At 40.7% G+C, this 18,577-nt stretch overlaps 1 protein-coding gene across 2 annotated transcripts in view; it reads right to left on the bottom strand.

Annotated features, from left to right (window-relative positions):
- HABP2 (hyaluronan binding protein 2) overlaps positions 1–18,577 on the bottom strand; it is a 53,146-nt gene that overhangs the window by 24,189 nt on the left and 10,380 nt on the right. The window contains exons 3-4 of one of the 2 annotated variants that reach the window (XM_054982285.1): positions 2,270–2,392; positions 389–499 (exon numbers count right to left, since the gene is read on the bottom strand). In XM_054982285.1, coding sequence (XP_054838260.1) covers positions 389–499; positions 2,270–2,392 — 234 coding nt within the window. The other variant, XM_054982286.1, reaches the window with a different exon arrangement.

Here is an 18,577-nt window from a genome sequence, read left to right as displayed (position 1 = left end):
AATAATTGGATGTATTACATTTGAGTAAGACACAGTTTATATATCTGTCCATATTTGAGTATGACATGGTTTGATTGCAATAGGTGATTTTTTTTAAGTTAAAAAGCTCAACATGAGAAAGCACTACAGATGTTTTTAAATGAAATATAAGAAGTCATGTCACAAATACAATGGATATAATCTTGAAGTATTTTTCAAAACAGATGACATTGAAATAAATATTTGAACTGATTGATGGAATGTACATTTTGTGATCTCCAAGCTAACAATAGTCTGTTTAAAATGTAAATAATTATGCATTTGGGATAGAATTATTTTGATTAAAAGGTTCATATAAAAGTAAATATGTTTTATGTAACAGCAACAAGAATATGAAAATAGCACTTACCATTCTCACACTTGGAGCCTGTATATGGTTTGACACAGTGGCATTTATAGCTGTTTCCATTCCTCTCACATATTCCATAATTCTGGCATGGTTTGGCTTGGCATGGATTTACTGACATGGAAATAAAGCAAAGTTTATTTTCCAATTAGGCTGTTACATATGGAAGGCTAAGGTTCTGTCATGGCAGCCATATAAAGCAGTACCAACCAATTATTCAGATGAATATTTTTTCTCTCTCACCAGACCACTGATGATTGTCCTCTTGATAGGTTTACACATGCAGAACAGCCCTTCCATTTTCTCATACCTAATTTTTTTGTCTGCTTCTGTCAACAAGTGTAGGAATCACTATGTGCAGTCAAATGTGGGCAACAGTGTGGCTCACTACCTTCCTCTGCATTCAGCTACATATCACTGAGCCGACTGCCTCTGAATCCAGATGTAAATTTAAGGGGAGTGAATGCATTTCTAAAAGAATTAAACTCCAAAATGTATCATCCTGCTTTTGAGCTGCTTTGGGAGGACTTCTAAATGAAGCAAGTTCCTCCTGAATCACTCCAAAGTGAAGCACAGTCATCTGAAGCACTTCAAGCCACTTCAAGCGGCTGGCTGCTTCATTTGGCTCTTTGACTTTCTAATTTCCTAGAGCCTTTTCATCTGTTTAAGGGAGATTATTTTCAAGCCATTATGGAGAGCCCAAGCAAGGGGAAATATGATTGACAGCTCTATAAGGTATAAAGTAGCTGAATTAAGGTTGTTGTTTGGTTGACTCCTTTACTTTTTCATGATTCTAGGGAGGGAATTAAGAACATCTGAAAAAATACATAGGTTTCTGGCTGTTTGGTATGTTTTGAGGGTGGTCATTAAATCAATAAATTATTTCCCTTTTTATTGCTCCTAATTAATATTCATGAGACTGGGTGAGTTTCATTTTGATCCAGCATTTAAACTCCAACATCCAGTAGTATTACGCATTCACATTCAAGAATGATTTTTTGGGGAACAGCTGAAATTTTGCAGGGTGCTTACCAAAAGCATCTCCATGTTCTATGTGCATTTCATGCAAATCTATTTGGATGAAATTTAGCAGGCAGTGTTCACTCATGGAGGGTATCCATCCCTGAAAATTTCATCTGATTCTAAAAAGAAATTTTAAAAAATAACAGTGAATTAAAATTTCCTCAGAAATCAGTGGGAATTTTTTTTAAATTATCAAAATTGAAATGAAGCAGCTACTCCAATTAGACATGAAATCAAGAAAATTGTTGAAATCAGCTAAGAAAATGAATCAAACTGCTGAATGAAGCAACAAAACAAAAAAATGAATTTTTTTTTCCATGAATGAATGAAGCTGCTGAATGAAGCAACAAAACAAAAAAATGAAAAATGAAATCTTCTCTCACTGTCAAGGACACTCTAAAATCCCAGATGAGAAAAGTCTTTCCTAATAACTCCAGCCTGAAATCCTTTAACTGAGGGTGCCAGGACTTGAACTTAGAACCTTCTGCACAAAATACGACTATTCTTTCCCCTTGCAAAACCATTTACTTTGACAAGGTTTCCTTGAATCAATGTAACTCCCCTAAGTGTAGTATATCTTACATCCTTACCCTAAATGTATCAAGAGACAGGATTCTAATACATAAATTATATTGAAGAGTTTCTAAAATTATACTTAAGAGTTTCCACAAAAAAAGAACCCTCTTCACATCAGTCCAAGGTGATAAGACTCTTTACTAAAAGAATGCAATAATCCTTTCAAATCAACACACATTTTGAAAGAGCCAAGAAGACAGAATAATATTTCAAGCCTTGTTGCATTTGATTGATTGTTTTCACTTGTCGTTGACCCTCTCTCCATATGGAAGTGTGAACTAATACCATTGTAGCTGAAGTATTCATGGAACCAGTCAGGATCTCTAGCAGACACACCATGTCTGGTGTTAGTGGGGTTTGGTGTAGTATATTCAGTGCTGTATTCATAATAGTAGTCATCAGTTGAATCTGTAAGGGGTGAGTGAGAATAGACTAAGACATGCATGATTAAAAATAAGTCTCTTATATAATACGTTCTTACTCTCTGGATAGTTAAATGCTTTGACAGATTAGGATGTAGGACAAATTGAATCTTTATTTATATAAGAGGGAGGAAAAGCAGCATGGTATAGCCTGATCTCATCACATCTTGGAAACTAAATAGGGTTGGTATTTGGATGGGTGACCACCAAGGAAGACTCTGCAGAGGAAGGCACTGGCAAACCACCTCTGCTTCTCACTTGTCTTGAAAGCCCCTTGCTGGGATCGCCATAAGTTGATTGAGACTTGATTGCACATGCATGTGTGTGCGCACACACTCACATTTATATAAGAACAAATTATAAATTTGGACATATTGGTAATTTGAATAGCTGAGATTATTTATTTCCATACAACTTTTTATTCTATCCTGTTTTGAGATCTCAGGCTGAATCATCAACATGTCCTTCATTCTTTTTACTTTCACTAAAATTTTGGAATATAGATTAGAATGAACAATAATTAACTGCCATGATGACCCAATGAGTTTCATAGCTCAGCAAATTTCCCACATTTAAACCTAACACTCTAATTATTGATTGCACTGGTTCTCTTACAAATGAAACCGTATCTAATCTAAGCAGTACGTAAGCATTTCCAGTAGAAAGCAATGGGACTCCAAAATAATTCTATTACTTGGGAAATGATAAATTCACCACAAGATGATTTTAGGACGGTAGTTTTCTATGATGCAACTTTTATTTAAATTACATAGTTTTTATCCTGTCTGGTGAATTCTTAATAACTAGGTCTCAAGTACAAGTTGTAAATAGCTGTATATCACCTAAGCATTTGTTCAAACTAATCATTTGCTGCTCAGAATTTATGTGGTGAGACTTTACCATGTAAGTAATATGACAACTGGGTTTCAGTCTTTATGTTTCTGCAAACATGCTTACAAGGACATGCGTGTTTACAAGATATTCTGATAACAATATTTACAAATGTTATTCAACATATTTCAATAACAGAAGTGATATTTTGAAATATCTGTTTTCAAATTAATTTTATTCTAAATCAATCCAGTTGTATTTTAGTTTGCCTAGTATATCACTGAAGAACAAAGCCCCATTTTAGGGCACAATTCATATTCCATTGCAGGCAGTAGCAAAGCTTCTATTGATCTCAATAGTTCAGGGCTGCATTTCAACATTTTGTGCTAATGACTTACATTTAACTGCATCATTCAGAACATTTACTTTAAGATACTTTTATTATTGTTGCCCTCACAATTTACACTGCTAACATATGACCATGAGGTAATTGCAACTTTGCTTGGGGTCTTTAGGCTGAAGAAAAAGCCTCATTAAGGGGCTATAGAATGCTTCAGGGTCCCAATCCCATTCAGGACAATGTTGAAATCACGTTACTGGAATAATACTTCTACTTAGATAAAGGATAAAATACAGATAATTATTCTAGTTCTAGTAGCCATATAAGAGAAGGGACATATTCACGAACAAAGAGAACAAGTGGGAGATTCTCCTTAGCTTTGATCATGGTGCCACATTTCCAATACACAGGCACAGATCTTTGTTCATAGCCATGGCTCTCAGCATACCCATTGACAAATAGCTTTCAGAACAGCAAAGTGAAGATGGGATGGCAGTTCATTCCACAGACTTTTCACAGAAGTAGTTGATTAAGACGGGTCATCCGCTCTTTCCGGCAGGTGTCACTGCAGTTTGTTGGAACCACTGGTGAGTTTCAAAGAGCAGGTATGGTAATGAGGAGAGTGAAAATGCATACAGGGACACTTTTAAAAGCTCTCCCCTAGGGCTGGGCCAATGGCCTGGTGAATAACGCTTCGCCTTGAACTGATTATCAACGACATTATCTTAGTTTTCTCCTCATTCATTCTGAAGCAGCCTTTATCTTTAGTCTTCCTTTGCTTCTGATGAAAAAAAAACCCTACTTTTTGTACAATGGATGCTTTATATTTCATATTAAAATAGAACTTGCTTTTTTTCTATGCGCCAACCCTGGTTTCTTGACGGGAAAAAAAAGTTTCCCTTCATTTATCGTTATGTCAAGTCAAGACTTCTTTTCTTTGCTCATTATTTCATAAGAGTCGAGTCTTTGCAATATGAAAGTGCTGCAGGAGTGCACGCCAGGCTGAGGAATAAGAATCTCATTCCAAGATAAGACCATTGTCTTCACTGAGAAAATAAAATTTAATGTGGTACAATAGAAAAGGGAAAAACAAAGAGAACGTTTGCCTGGAGTTCAGACTTCAAGCTGACATTGCGTAGGAGGATTTTGCAGAAGTTAGATTTTCTTCTGTTTATTTATTAAACTTTGTATAAGAAAAGGTATTCTTGGCTCCATATGAACTTTTAAGGTCTGCATGTCATCCCAATACTCTACTCTCCAGATGAAACAAACAGGGCCTTTTCCTTGAGTGAACAATGGTGTCATTTTTGGATGCTTTGAGAACATCTTTGAGCTTGTATTTTCCTCCGCTTGAGGACTTCTCCTTGATTTATTTTGTCTCACATGCCTTTATTAGTTCCTAATGAAACATTGGGTGACATCATTTGAACTGACCACATGATAGTATCAGCCATTCGGAACTTACATTTCTCTATATTTCTCACAGTTGTTGGTCTGTCTTTGTTCATTTTGTTTGAGCCTTTCTTTTTGGCTCATTTGCTCATTTTGTTCTGTAATTGGTGATGAGAATCCTACCCACAAAACTTTCAGAACCACAGAGGATTTTATATTAGGATTCAAGCTATTTAAGTCATCTATTTTTTGACATGAACAAATTGCTACAATTGCTTAATCAAGATATACATCTTTACACATGCAGATGCCTAATTAATCAGCTTTAGTATGTAAGAAGTATAGATAATATGGATATGGGAGTTAAATAGTTAGAAATGATTAGTATTCATAGATGAATGGATAAGTATAAAAAGCACAAATAACCTGAAGTATAATATTGGCATATAATATATGCAATAATACTATAAAACATAACATTGGTACTGGAAGTACAATAAAGATTTCTGTTTTTTATATCAAGACAAACAGAAAATTCCAACATGGTGCAAGCCTATATATATATATTTTTTTCAGGAAGATGAATTTTTATCAAAAACTATACTTAAATTCTCATGAGAATCATTACATTTGATCTATTCGTATAACTCTTCTACATTACTTCATAATTTTAATTTTATTTTATTTGCTTGTGGGTCAAGCCTGCTTCAAAGCCTGCTACTTTATTTTGCTGCTGCAGATATGCTGTAGCAATAAAAATGTTGGTTGATTGCCCTGTTGGTTGACTGCCCTAGACTCTGTCTAATTAGTTGTTTTGATTTACAGAAGTGTCACAAAATATTTCCCTTGAATGGACTGGAAAACTGTCCCCCTTTTCCCAAGTCCTTGTATATTCTTACAGCTTCAAGAAAGGTCTCAGATTCTGAGATCCAGGAACTGCCACCAGTTCAGTCTCAAATGTTTTCTCTGCACAAGTTTTTTTTAAAAAGTTCAATTTGGAGGTTTTCTGAAAGGGGCAAGTTCCTGGACAAAGTATCGAAGCCTCAGGTCTCTCAGGCACAATGGTATTCTCTGTCTTTCCTACATCACTTATCTCAAAGTCAGGCATTTTCACAATGATTAGTCATGTGGAGTTGGTTTGAACTAGGTTATCACATCAACTAAGATCGTCTGGATACAGGAAGATATTTTTAATGATAACTCATGGAAAACATCAATAAAAAGAGGTAATTCATGAAGAAATGAAAAAGGTAAAAAAGAATGGTTCTAACTTTTAAATCTAGTGTTACATTGTAAAGTAAACAGAACCTGGCCCAGAGGAGAATAGAATCAGGGATTAAAGTACCAATCTTAACAGAGCACCCTTGAACCACAACATTGTAGTACTGCCACCATTGTCCTTGAACAAGCCCTGGCTCAGAAACGGGGGGAAACAAGTGTCTAGCTTTACTAGATGTCACCTGAGAGTCAGCCCTGCTGATTCTCCATGAAAGCTACAAAGGAAGCCCAAAACGGTCTTAGCACGGGTTTAGGTTGAAGCCAAGGATTAAAGAAACACTACACAGTTACAAAGAATATTTTGCTTATTACAAATGTGCATCATAACGTTATATTGTAGAAAGTATGTAAAACAATACATGAAATAAAGTCTAACTAAATCTAACACTATACATACTAGGCAGAATCTCTTGCCTTTCTAACTTATGATGGTAATTTGTAGGTATAACACAGCATTCTCAGTCAGCATTAGTTTCTTAGGTCCAAAGCATCAACTCAAAGATGTAGTCTAAGGTTGAGAAAGCACCCATAACTAAGAAAGGCCATAAGGGACCTTAAAGAGTTTCCAAAAAGAAATAGTGAATCAAAAACTGACTTTTCTAACTTATTCCCAATTACCTAGCAACCTGGGGAGATTTCAGTAACCAACCAGTGCCCTGTAACTGTATGTGAGGTTAGCATTCTGCGGTTATACCAAGCCCATATATCATTACCATGAGCATGCACCATCTTCTCTTGGGAACTGCAGCTAGGTCAGATAAGCTTAATTAGTAGAAATGCTCAACCTTGCCTTTAACCTTGGAGACTGCTGCAATAGTGCCTGCTGCAAAACAAACTTTTGCAGACTCCCTCTTACAGTGTCATCACTTATCCACAATTCATACAGATTCTGGCCAAGCAGGCCTATTTCTTCACATACATATCAATGTTGTGTTAAACGGATTCTTAATCTTAAAAGTTGCTAGGTTAGGTCTGAAATGTTCAGTTTCTCTCGATCCTAGGGATGGAGGGATTTGGCTTCTGTGATGCTTGCCCAATCAACTTTTAGGGGCTGCAGTAATTTAAGACAACTGATTTTAAATAAATGTCTCCTAGATCAATAATGGCATAGAACACATTATGCTATGTACATGATTATCAGCTGGTCCTTATGGAGGAACATTTGGATCCTTAGATTATGCTTCCTATATCAAAAAGTAATCAAGGTAAGACTTCTCTGTCACAATGGCAATCAGGAAATAACTCCCCAGATTATTCCAGCCTGAACACTCTTTTATAAGCATTATTTTAGGCTGCTATATGTTTTGTTCTGGTTTTATCCTCAGGTTGTGTTTTAATGGTTTGTTGAATTGTATTAATTTTTATAGTGTTTTATTATTTGATCGTGTTTTACTTGGTAAATACCTTGGGCAGGTTGTCTGGAAAGGTAGTATATACAATTTCTAAATAAACCAATAAAACAGAGTCAGTGTCTTGGTGTCAGTTGGGATTATTTTTACCCTACTCTCCTTTTCTATTACTTTGGATTGTTCTAGTTGGCTTTTATCATGGGTTTTTATAAGTTATACATTGCTATGGGCACATGCGTAAAAAAGAAAGGTGATAATTACCAAATATCAGTATACATTTTCTGTAATTAAAAATTGATCAAGAATTTAATATTTACATATCCTTTATTTTGTATTGCATTCCTATAAAGTGCAACATCTGGACTCACATTAAAAGATTAGTCAAAGGGTAAATAGCTTCCAGACTTTTTCTGCTTAAATAGTATGGGTTTTTTTCATTAAAAAAACCCCATGGCCACCAAGCAAGAGAAATATCAACAAGCACGATAAATAACCTCTACTGTTGAGAAGAATGTTTTTAAATGTGGTGTGCCTATGATTGTCTTGTATTTTTATGCATTTCTATACAAAACTATTACAATTGTTTATTCATTACATTACCACTTGAGTATCGCAAAGTTATTCCTCATGTTGGGTGTTTCTATGCCATGATACATTCATGTGTGCAACATGTAAAATGCATCATTTCTTCTACGACATCATCAAGTTGCATTCTAAATCCATCTGATGAACTGCTAAATTATAAATGACACTTAGCAGTGTGTGAATAATACAGCTGCCTAATATATTGTGTTTTCTGCATAAAGTAAGTTGGGGAAACCTTGCCCTAATTGTTTGGCTATTCAAATTCCTAGAAGGATTCTATCTAGTATTTCCTCTCCGAAAGAAACCCTAATCACATGAGCACTTTTTCTTCAACTTAGCGGTCTTACTACTTCCATCTAATCTGGACATCTTTTTAATTTTATTTTTCAGAAAAATCCCCAAGAATGCCCCAATGCAGCACACTGCATAATACTGAATTTCTCGATTTACTTATAAATTCTGTTGCCAAGCTGGCAATTGATTCTGAATTACAGTCTGGTATTTTATCACAAAATATCTTTCTTTCCATTCTAAGGTGAAATTAGGCTATGTCCAGAGATGAGCTTTCCATCTGCATAGCTAGTGACTAATGCAGTGGAAGAAATCTCTTAGTCTTGCTTCATTCCTTTAACATTCTTCTTTATTTGTTTCTAAGTACTAGCTAACCTCATTTTCTGTACTTAAGAAACAGTTTTTGTTCCATTCATTAAATTATTCATAACAAGTCATAGATGTAGTAAAGTAAAAGCAACTTTTAAAAAAATCTAAGTGTCATTAATGCACAAATTCTGATACATGGGTTTATTTTAACATATTGAGGAATCAGAGCCTTCACTCTTGGGAAATTCTAAAAAAACATATTTAAGGATGCTGTGATCCGACATTTGTCTCTGAAATATGATAATTACACAAAATTTAATGAGACATTCTACGCATATTTTCAAAGTGTAACTTTTCTGTGTAGTACAAAAAATGTCCATGTCATAGGTGATAGGCAGACTGAATTTCAAGTTTAAAGTCAACTTTTAGATTTATTCATTTAAAAAATGTGTACCTCACCTTTCTGCCCTACCAGGTCCACCAAGGCAGTTAACAGTTAAAACAAGTATTAAAAAAACACAATGTAAAAACAAACAGCCCGATCCTAAGGGGTGTGTGGAAAGCGCACAGGGAGGGAACTAAGGCTTGCGCAGGCATAAATGGATCTTACGTGGACGTAACCCTCTCTGCCGGTGCTTGCCCAAGGCGCACTACTGTGCCCAGGCTGCCACTGGCAGAGACACTTGGCGGCCGGGCAGAGGTGTAAGTGAGGCACAAGGTCCCATGCCAGTGCTGGAGGGGACAGGGCAGGGGGCGGGTCATGAGTTAGTTGGCTTCCTAAGCTGCCCCAGGCCCAGGAATTCTCCCTGCAGGTCGCAACTCATTCAGGAGACCATGGAGCATGTTTCAGTCCCCGGTAATCCTCTGCGAGTTCCATTCAGGTCAAGCCCAGGGAGCAGTTTTCCAAGGCAGTCCGTATCTCAGCCTCGTCCCTGCGAGGGCAGGACGAGGCACGGATTTTGTGGCTCTGACTGCTGTGCAAACTGCCTCTGCTCTCTTTCCAGCCGAGGGACATTGACAAGAGACATGTCTAGAGAACCTTTGCACCTTTTCTAGTTTAATAAAATGTGTTGAAAAACAACAGATTTCTGTTTGATTGCTTGCCTGACATTGACATTGACAGTAGCCTGCCCCCCCCCAATCCCCGTCGGGATGTGTTCTCACCCATCCTCACAAATGTTTCTAGGCAAAGGGCTGGGATGGATGGGGTGGGCTCTGCTGCCAGGAGGAGAAGATGTCAAGTGGCACTCCGTCCGGTTTCCTTGACCCCTTCCCCTCTCAATGCAACTTCAGGCAGTGGGAGTGGGGTGGGAATTGAAGTGTGGTCTATGAATGTCTGGTAGGGCTGGGGGGGGGGGCTTCACTGAGGACTTTCATTCTCTGATAGACTGAGCTGCTGGCATCTGATAAGCCAGGCAGATGATCGCTGCATGTGGAGGAAGTTGCTGCCAGGAGGTGGGGGATGTGGAACATCTTGGGATCTCCAGGGCTCCTCCTCCGGGAGGATGGACTACCCTCCTTTTTGCTGTTTGCGGAAACAGGAATGGACTTGGGAAATCACCCCAGGACTGGGGCATGGCTCTCAAGGTCCAACCCACATTCTCACATCATTGTGATGCAGTGATGTGTTCAAATGGCACCACTGCAAGTCTGTGGGAGCTTTTCACTCCCACTACCTCCAATGGGCATTCTGGCCTCTCATGTGGTTTCCAATGGGCATTCGTGTCACTTACTGAGAAACCTGTCCCCCACCTGTCCCCCCGGAACATGGGGGCTGATCCCAAGTGCTGTAGGTTGTGAGTACGACCCTCGCCAGGTACTGCTGTCTTTCTGGTCCCACTTTTCAGAGAGGGGGAACCTATTTCTTGTGGTGGCGGCAGCAGCGGGAGAATTTGTAGGCTGCAGCCACCAGCCTGGCCCTCATCAGAAATGGGGGCTGGGCAGGCGAGAGGGGGGGTGTCCAATCTGAACCTTCAGTATTATCTCTGTCCCCTTCCCCAACAGGTATACCGGCTCCCTGATGAGGGGGGTTGTTGGTGGGCATCAGGGATCAAAACCTCTCCAATGGCTGTGCTGCCACTTGTCCCTTGCCTGCCTGTCAGGGGAGCAGTGCAGCCATTGGCTGGTGTTGGAGGGGTTGTCAGGGGAACAGCAGGTGGGTGCTCTTGGTGACAGCCCCACCTTGCCTAGCTCTCGTGCTGGCATGGCTCTCCTGCAAAAATCCATAGGGAGTGGTGGAGCAGCACATTTACATTGACGCATGGGCGGGGGTGCTGACTCAGGGCTTAAGATTACACAGAAAGTGTAGCAAGTGTAGATCAAGAACTTCTTCTATAACTTACTTTCTATGGTATGGAAATAAAGGAAATGCATTGTGTGATATCCTCTCTCTTTGATAAATTGAGTTCTAAACATTTCAAGTATAGAGCCTTTCCCTAGAATGGTACATGGTCCTTCCAAATATTTAGCTTTAACTAGGCATATTGTTAAAAGAGAAAAACAACTTTGATATTTTAACTTCTTAAAAACTGAAACCTCTTCTTTGGTATCTCTATACATCTTTTCAAATAATTAGTTGGCTGCTCAGGAAAGTTATTTACACAAAGATGTATGGCTGCCCATGAAACTAGGTGATAAATCTTGCAATAAATTCTTGTGATACTCTTTGCACAGATACTGTTGGAACAAAGAGGCAAATTTTGAATGTGCTTGAAAAGTAGGTTACTTAAATGAACGTACTGTAACCTTTGGAAGATACATGCCATCTACCCCGGTGGCTGAAAGATTGACTTGGTCAATTATACCGATGAAAATACAGCTGCAAGCTTTAGTACAGAAGTAAAACAAACTCATCTACTAAGGCTCCACTGAGCCATGACCCCATAGTACAAATAGCTACTGTATAGGAGCAAAGCTGCTTAGCATAGTTATAATGGAGAACACAGCAACATTGAGGTGATTCAGTAGTGGAGGTCAGCTGGTATGAAAGCAAGGAGTCTGATCAGAGAAAATGTGAACCTGACTGTTATAGTCATCTTCTGATGCCCTGTTTTTGGTGCCCCTACCCCCTGAGATTAGATAGGTGGCATCCTGAGAGAGAGCCTTCTTGGTTGCGGCATCAAAATTCTGAAACTTTCTTCCTAGAAAGACTCTGTTGCCTACTATTGTTATCTCCCACTGGAGATTAAAGACTTTTTTGTTTCATCTGGCATTCCCTCAATTATCCCTCCTTCCTGCCCTATGTTTCAGATGTTGTTTTTATGTTTTTGTACATATATTTTAGCTTAGTTTTAATTGTTTAATGTTGTGCTTTTGTTTGGTTTTAATGGTTTTTAAGATGTGCTTTTATGATGTATATTTTTAATTTGTTAGCTGTCTTGGTGGATATAATGAGGAAAGAAAGGCAGGGTCTACATTTTGTAAATAAATACATATATAAACTTGGCTGGCAAGCATGTTAATATTGAAGATCTCAGTAGCACTGACCACAATTTTCCTATAGAGCATTCATTCTTTTGTTTCATCCTTATCAGCTCTGGCCTTTTGTCATAGGATGTTTTCTGCTTGCTCTTTATATATTTTTCATTATTACATTGAGTGTTTACTATGGACTAGAGATGGGCACGAACAGCAATACGAACAAAAAAAAGCCACGAACACCCTAATCTGCTGTTCGCAAACAAGCTGTTCATGAGGCCCCATTCTAAACGAACAGGTGGTCGTTGCAAGCCTCGTTCGTTGCTGTTCGTCAAACCAGACAGTCTGGCACCTGCAATCAATTCCCTTGGCAATTTAGGCAGGGATTGTCTGAACTCTGTCTGAACTCCTGCTGTTGCCCTGGAAACCCCAATCTAAGCCCAATTTAGCTTGATAGGCAGGTCTTCCTTTCAAGTGCGGAGCTCCAAATTTGTTACAAGGGAGCAAAGAGCAGGGGGGGAGGGGGGCTCACAGCTCTGGCTTAGTTTGCAGACAGTGGAGAGGGAGAGAGTTGCTGTTGGCATTTTGATAGAGAGAGTGCTTTGGAGCTTGAATTTTCTTTGTGTGTGGTGGGATAGGGATCTACCCCTCCAAGTTCCAGGGCTGCTGCCAGGCTCTGGGCCAAGCTATTATTTATTATTGGTAGCTTTCCTGCTGCCTGCTCAGGTCAGGTTTCTGGGAGTGGCACAGTAGGGATCTTGACTTGGATGATGGCTGGAGGAGAGCCTGCTGGCCCCCATGAACAGCCAACCATGAACATGTTCGTGAACAGGGCCATGTTCATGGTTGTTCGTGAGTCCCTGTTCATGGATAGCAACTAACAATGAACATCATGTTCATTTTTTTTCTGTTTGTGTCCATCTGTACTAGGACTACCTACTTGTTTGGAATATTTCAATGACTTCTCCCATTAGTTGTTGTGGCATTTTAAAAACTAGCATATTTTTTGTTTCATAAGCTGGAGCCTGATTAGTTAGTTATATATACTATTACATTCAGTGGGGGAGATATCACACTTACACCAATACACAGGAAGAACATGTGGCATGTGTGGGATATAATGCAAAGTGGGAACATGGAAGCTTCTACACTATAACTTTATTAGTCTTGGAGGTTCCACAAGATTCTTCTAGTACAACAGACTAATTCAGCTACTACTCTGGACTTGGTCACTATTGATGTATTTCTATAGTTTAACAAGTTCAAATGTATGTATTGCTTACTCTATCCTACCTTCATCTTTATCTTGATTTTTAACAACAATCTTTTGAACTAATCTAGGCTGAGAGTCACTGGCCAAGGTTAGTAACCTTCATGGCTCAATGGATTAGAACCTGACTTTTCCTAGTCCTAACCACTATAAACCACTATACTATGTATATGCAATTGTAAATGAATGTTTAAAACTTTGGTCTTAGACAAACACAAATTCAACCAACACTGCAATCCTATGCAGAGTTGCTCCAGTCTAAGGCCATTGATTTTAATGGGATTGCACTGTCAGATATAATTTTGTCAAAGATCGCATGCCTTGCTAGGACTGACTTTGTGAACTTGAATGCTGAATTTGCCTGACATCTGATGATTACATAATTTTTGGATGCTGGCTACAGTACTTCATAATGGACAAATGGTTGTTTTGCTTTCATGTAGGCAAACCTGATGGAATCTGCTGCCATGGTTTGTCTGACAAGGTTTGTTCAATGATGTTTTGGCATTTCTTTTTTCATTATTCCAAAGTCTCAAAGCATCTGGATACTATTGTGCCAAAATGTCTTGTATAAATCTTCCCCAATAAATCTGACCCCAGCTTTTAGAATTCGTTTTCCTCACAAGTCCCTTTTCTGTTATTCCAGAAGTCTCAAATTTCCCATAAGATTTGGCTTAGTCAGCTTTCTTTCATCATTCAAACCAGTTTTTGCATAGTATTATCTTTCTACGTTTCTTGTCATTTCCGTTGCTTATTTTCAATAGGTTGAAAGTTGCTGAAAATGATGTGTGCACATGTTACTTGACTGTCCGCATTATTTTGAGGCAGAAACATTAAATAGTATGTGACTATTACAATATTTTTCCTAGTTTGTAGGTGCTTTTTAGATCATATTTCTCAAGACCAAAAACCAGTGTTTGCAGACTGATTATCCTGAGCTAGAGATGCTACTAGTAATCCTGTCGTCATTGTCATTAAAGAAAAACCATATTTTCTAGCTCTGTGTACATGTTACTTTGAAACACACAGGAGAGGAGTATGGGACTTTCTATGTGGTCTCCTTTCTTGACCTTTGTGCATTCAGTACAATGACTGTATTGACCTTTGGCACTCTCTTTATATGCAATTTGGAACTATTCTTTACCAGTGTGTCTTGCCTCTGTGCATTCCAAGTTCAAAGCTTATGTTACCCACTCATCCACTGATTTCTTCTTTGCTTTCTGTCACATGTTGCGAAGGAACAGGCTCACTTCCCAATGTTTTCTATTTGGACCCCCAGGAGGTCAAAGGTACCCCTGGGGTGCCAATTACACCTGGGTAACCACCAACTCTTAGAAGTATCTCATGCCAGAAAGAGTGCTACATTTAGTTGCTGCATCTCCTGCTGCTACTAGCAGGAGCGTGGTGATCTATCACAACTTTGCTCTTTAGAGTTATAGTGCTCCAAGAATGGAGAGTTTCTCTGCTGTCACTCCCCAATACCACACTTCAGATAGCAAGAGCTAATGTATGTGGTGTTTTTCCAGAGAACACACTTAGAGCAATTAAAATATAAGAAAAATGGTTGTTGAGGATTTTCTGGGCTGTATAGCCGTGGTCTTGGCAGTGTAGTTCCTGACGTTTCACCAGCAGCTGTGACTGGCATCTTCAGAGATGTAGCACCAAAAGGCAGAGATCTCTCTGTGTCACAGTGTGGAAAAGAAGTTGGCAGGTAATTTATATCTACTCAGGAAGGTAGGGTTGAGCTGAGTCATCCTGTAAGAGTTTCCCAGGGTGTGGAATGCTAATGGAGGGAGGCTTCACTGTATCCTGAGGAGGTTCTTTTGCATATGGATTGGTGCTTGATATGCTAATCTTCTCTGCAGGGCTATTGTCGGGTATAGAGTATTTTGTTAGCCTGGTGTTTTTCAGGACTGGAAACCATGCTCTATTCATTCTTAAGGTCTCTTACTTCCTGTTGAAATTGTGCTTATGCTTATGAATTTCAATGGCTCCCCTGTGCAATCTGACAAATTAGTTGGAAGTGTTGTCCAGTATTTTAGTGTCCTGGAATAGGATACTGTGTCCTGTTTGAGTTAGGCTATGTTCAGCCACTGCTGATTTTTCAGGTTGTCCAAGTCTGCAGTGTCTTTCATGTTCTTTTATTCTTGTCTGGATGCTACGCTTTGTGGTCCCAATGTAAACTTGTCCACAGCTGCAGGGTATACGGTATACTCCTGCAGAGGTGAGGGGGTCTCTACTGTCTTTTGCTGATCGTAGCATCTGTTGTGTTTTTCGGGTGGGTCTGAATACTGCTTGAAGGTTATGCTTTTTCATAAGCTTTCCCATCTGATCAGTAATTCCTTTGATATATGGCAAAAACACTTTTCCTGTAGGAGACTGTTTTTCCTTGGTTGTTTGATTCATCCTGGGTTTGATTGCTCTTCGGATTTCATTTCTGGAGTAGCCATTTGCCTGAAGTGCGTGGTTTAGATGATTAATTTCCTCAATGAGAAAGTGCGGCTCATATATCCGTCTTGCACAATCCACTAATGTTTTCATCATGCCTCTTTTCTGTCGGGGGTGGTGATTGGAGTTTTTGTGTAAGTACCGATCAGTGTGAGTTGGTTTCCTGTAGACCTTGTGACCTAACCGAAAGTTTGCTTTGCAGATGACCAAGGTATCCAGACATGGGAGTTTTCCCTTGATTTCTTTCTCCATTGTGAATTGTATGTTCAGGTGGATGTTGTTGAGCTGAACATAGTCTAACTCAAACAGGGCACAGTATCTTATTCCAGGACACCAAAATACTGGACAACACTTCCAACTACTTTGTCAGACTGCACAGGGAAGCCATTGAAATTCACAAGCATAAGCAAAACTTCAACAGGAAAGAAGAAACCTTAAGAATGAACAGAGCATGGTTTCCAGTTCTGAAAAACACCAGACTAACAAAACACTCTACACCCGACAATAGCCCTGCAGAGAAGATTAGTACATCAAGCACCAATCCATATGCAAAAGAACCTCCTCAGGATACAGTGAAGCCTCCCTTCATTAGCATTCCACACCCTGGGAAACTCTTACAGGATGACTCAGCTCAACCCCACCCCTCCTGAGTAGATATAAATGACCTGCCAACATCTTTTCCACACTGTGACACTGAGAGATCTCTGTCTTTTGGTGCTACACCTCTGAAGATGCCAGCCACAGCTGCTGGCGAAACGTCAGGAACTACAATGCCAAGACCACGGCAATACAGCCCGGAAAACCCACAACAACCATAGTAATGAACATGATCTGTTAACGAACATGTTTGTTGTTCGTTGGGGCTAGAACAGCCTCCTTGGGACTTTGAGAGCCCATATTCACAGGGAGTGTTCAGCAGGCTCTCCTCCAGCCATCATCCAAGTTTGGTCAAGATTGCAACACGAATCTTGGAGTTATACATTCCCAAATCTGACGCCCCCAGGAAACTCCCATTCGATACAATTGGAGCCATCGACTTTGGCCCTGCTTACAAGTGGAGGACTCGAAACCCCATTGTGGGCCACCTCCCCTCTGGTGGTATGGGGTTTGGCTGCTCGCTGGTGGCAGCCCCTGTGTGCTCGCTTGCCAGGCCTCACAGAGACTACTTTCCACCTGGCCAGAAGGTGGTAAATGTCGGTGGCTGCCAGGCCTGGCGGGTTCAAGGAGGTGGTTGTGGGCCACCTCCCCTCTAGGGGTTGGGGGGTTGGGGTTAGGGTTAGGGAGCTGTGGGCTGCCCCCAGCATCACCCACTGGCCTGCTGTCATGGACGTGGCAGTCTATTCAGCACCCTACAGATGATGGCATTGCAGGGAAGGCTGATGCCATTGACTATCCCTCCAACCAGACATGGTGGAGCCGGGAGGACAGTCAGCCCAAACTAAGAACCCCGGGTGATGGGATCCACTTTGAAGGAATGCGAAGACTGCAGCTGGAGAAAAGTGTCTGCTCCTCCTATGTCGAAGGGGAGGCTGCCGCCAATATCACCCACCTTCCTGCCTCAGTGGATAGGATGGGAGTCATGGGACCCATTCCCCCCTGCTCAGAGGGGAAACCCGGTGCCATTGATGGGGGCACCATGCTGTACAACCATATGCGCAACAGCAGCTGAGGTGTCCCTTGTGCCCAAAAGTGGTGGCTGCAGACATCACCCACCTTCCTGCCTTTGTGAAAATGACAGGAGTCACAGGACCCATTCCCCCCTGCTCAGAGGGGACAGCAGGTGCCATGGATATGGGGCATCGTGCTGTACAGTTACATGTGCCACAGCAGCTCAGGTGTCCCTTGTGTCCAAAAGTGGCAGCAGCTGACATGACCCACATTCCTGCCTTCATGGAAAGGACAGGATGGGCAGGACAGGAGAGGTCACTGGTAAGGGTCGTAGTGGTTCCATCCATAGAGGGAGAGGTCAAAAGAGGGATTGGGAACTTGTCTGGGAGAGGACGGGATGGGCAGAACAAGTTGTTGGGAAGGGTTGTAGTACTTCCATCCAGAGAGGAAGAGGTCAAAAGAGGGACCGGGAACTTGTCTGGGAGAGGAGGACAAAGGGTTACTAGCTGCATTGTGGAGCAGGACCGGGAAGACCCAAACGTTTGCAAGCTATCATCCAAGAGACCCATTGAGCTTGGATCCGAACCTTGGAGCAGCCCTGAGAACTGAGGGGGGCTAGAGCACGACACTACCACTCAGAGACACCTTTCCTGTTCAGGCAGGACAGGCACCAATAATAACAAGTGTGAGCCCTCATCGGAGATACCCACTGAGCTTGGCACCCGACCGTGGAAGCAGCCCTGGGAACTGAGGGGGGCTAGAGCATGACACCACCACTCACAAAAACCTGACCTGAGTAGCCGTGGGACAGGTAATAGCAGTAAGTAGCTTTGCCCCAGAGACAGTCAGCGGGCCAGAGATCTTGAGGCTGCTGCAGAGGAGCTTTGCCTAGATTAGAACTACAGTAGACTGCGGTAGCTCAGAGCCCAGGTAGGTCCAGGTCAGGATATCCCAGCAGGTGGAGGTTGACCTTAACAAGGTCAACATGTCCACTAGGTCCGGGTGCAGACATGCATGGTGGGGACGGAGGAGGTCTCCCAGGTGGGAAAACAC

The sequence above is a fragment of the Eublepharis macularius genome, chromosome 6 (assembly GCF_028583425.1).
Source record: "Eublepharis macularius isolate TG4126 chromosome 6, MPM_Emac_v1.0, whole genome shotgun sequence".
Lineage (NCBI taxonomy): Eukaryota > Metazoa > Chordata > Lepidosauria > Squamata > Eublepharidae > Eublepharis > Eublepharis macularius.
The sequence above is the reverse complement of the archived record's forward strand: the minus strand, read 5'-3'. Positions and strand labels throughout refer to the sequence as shown.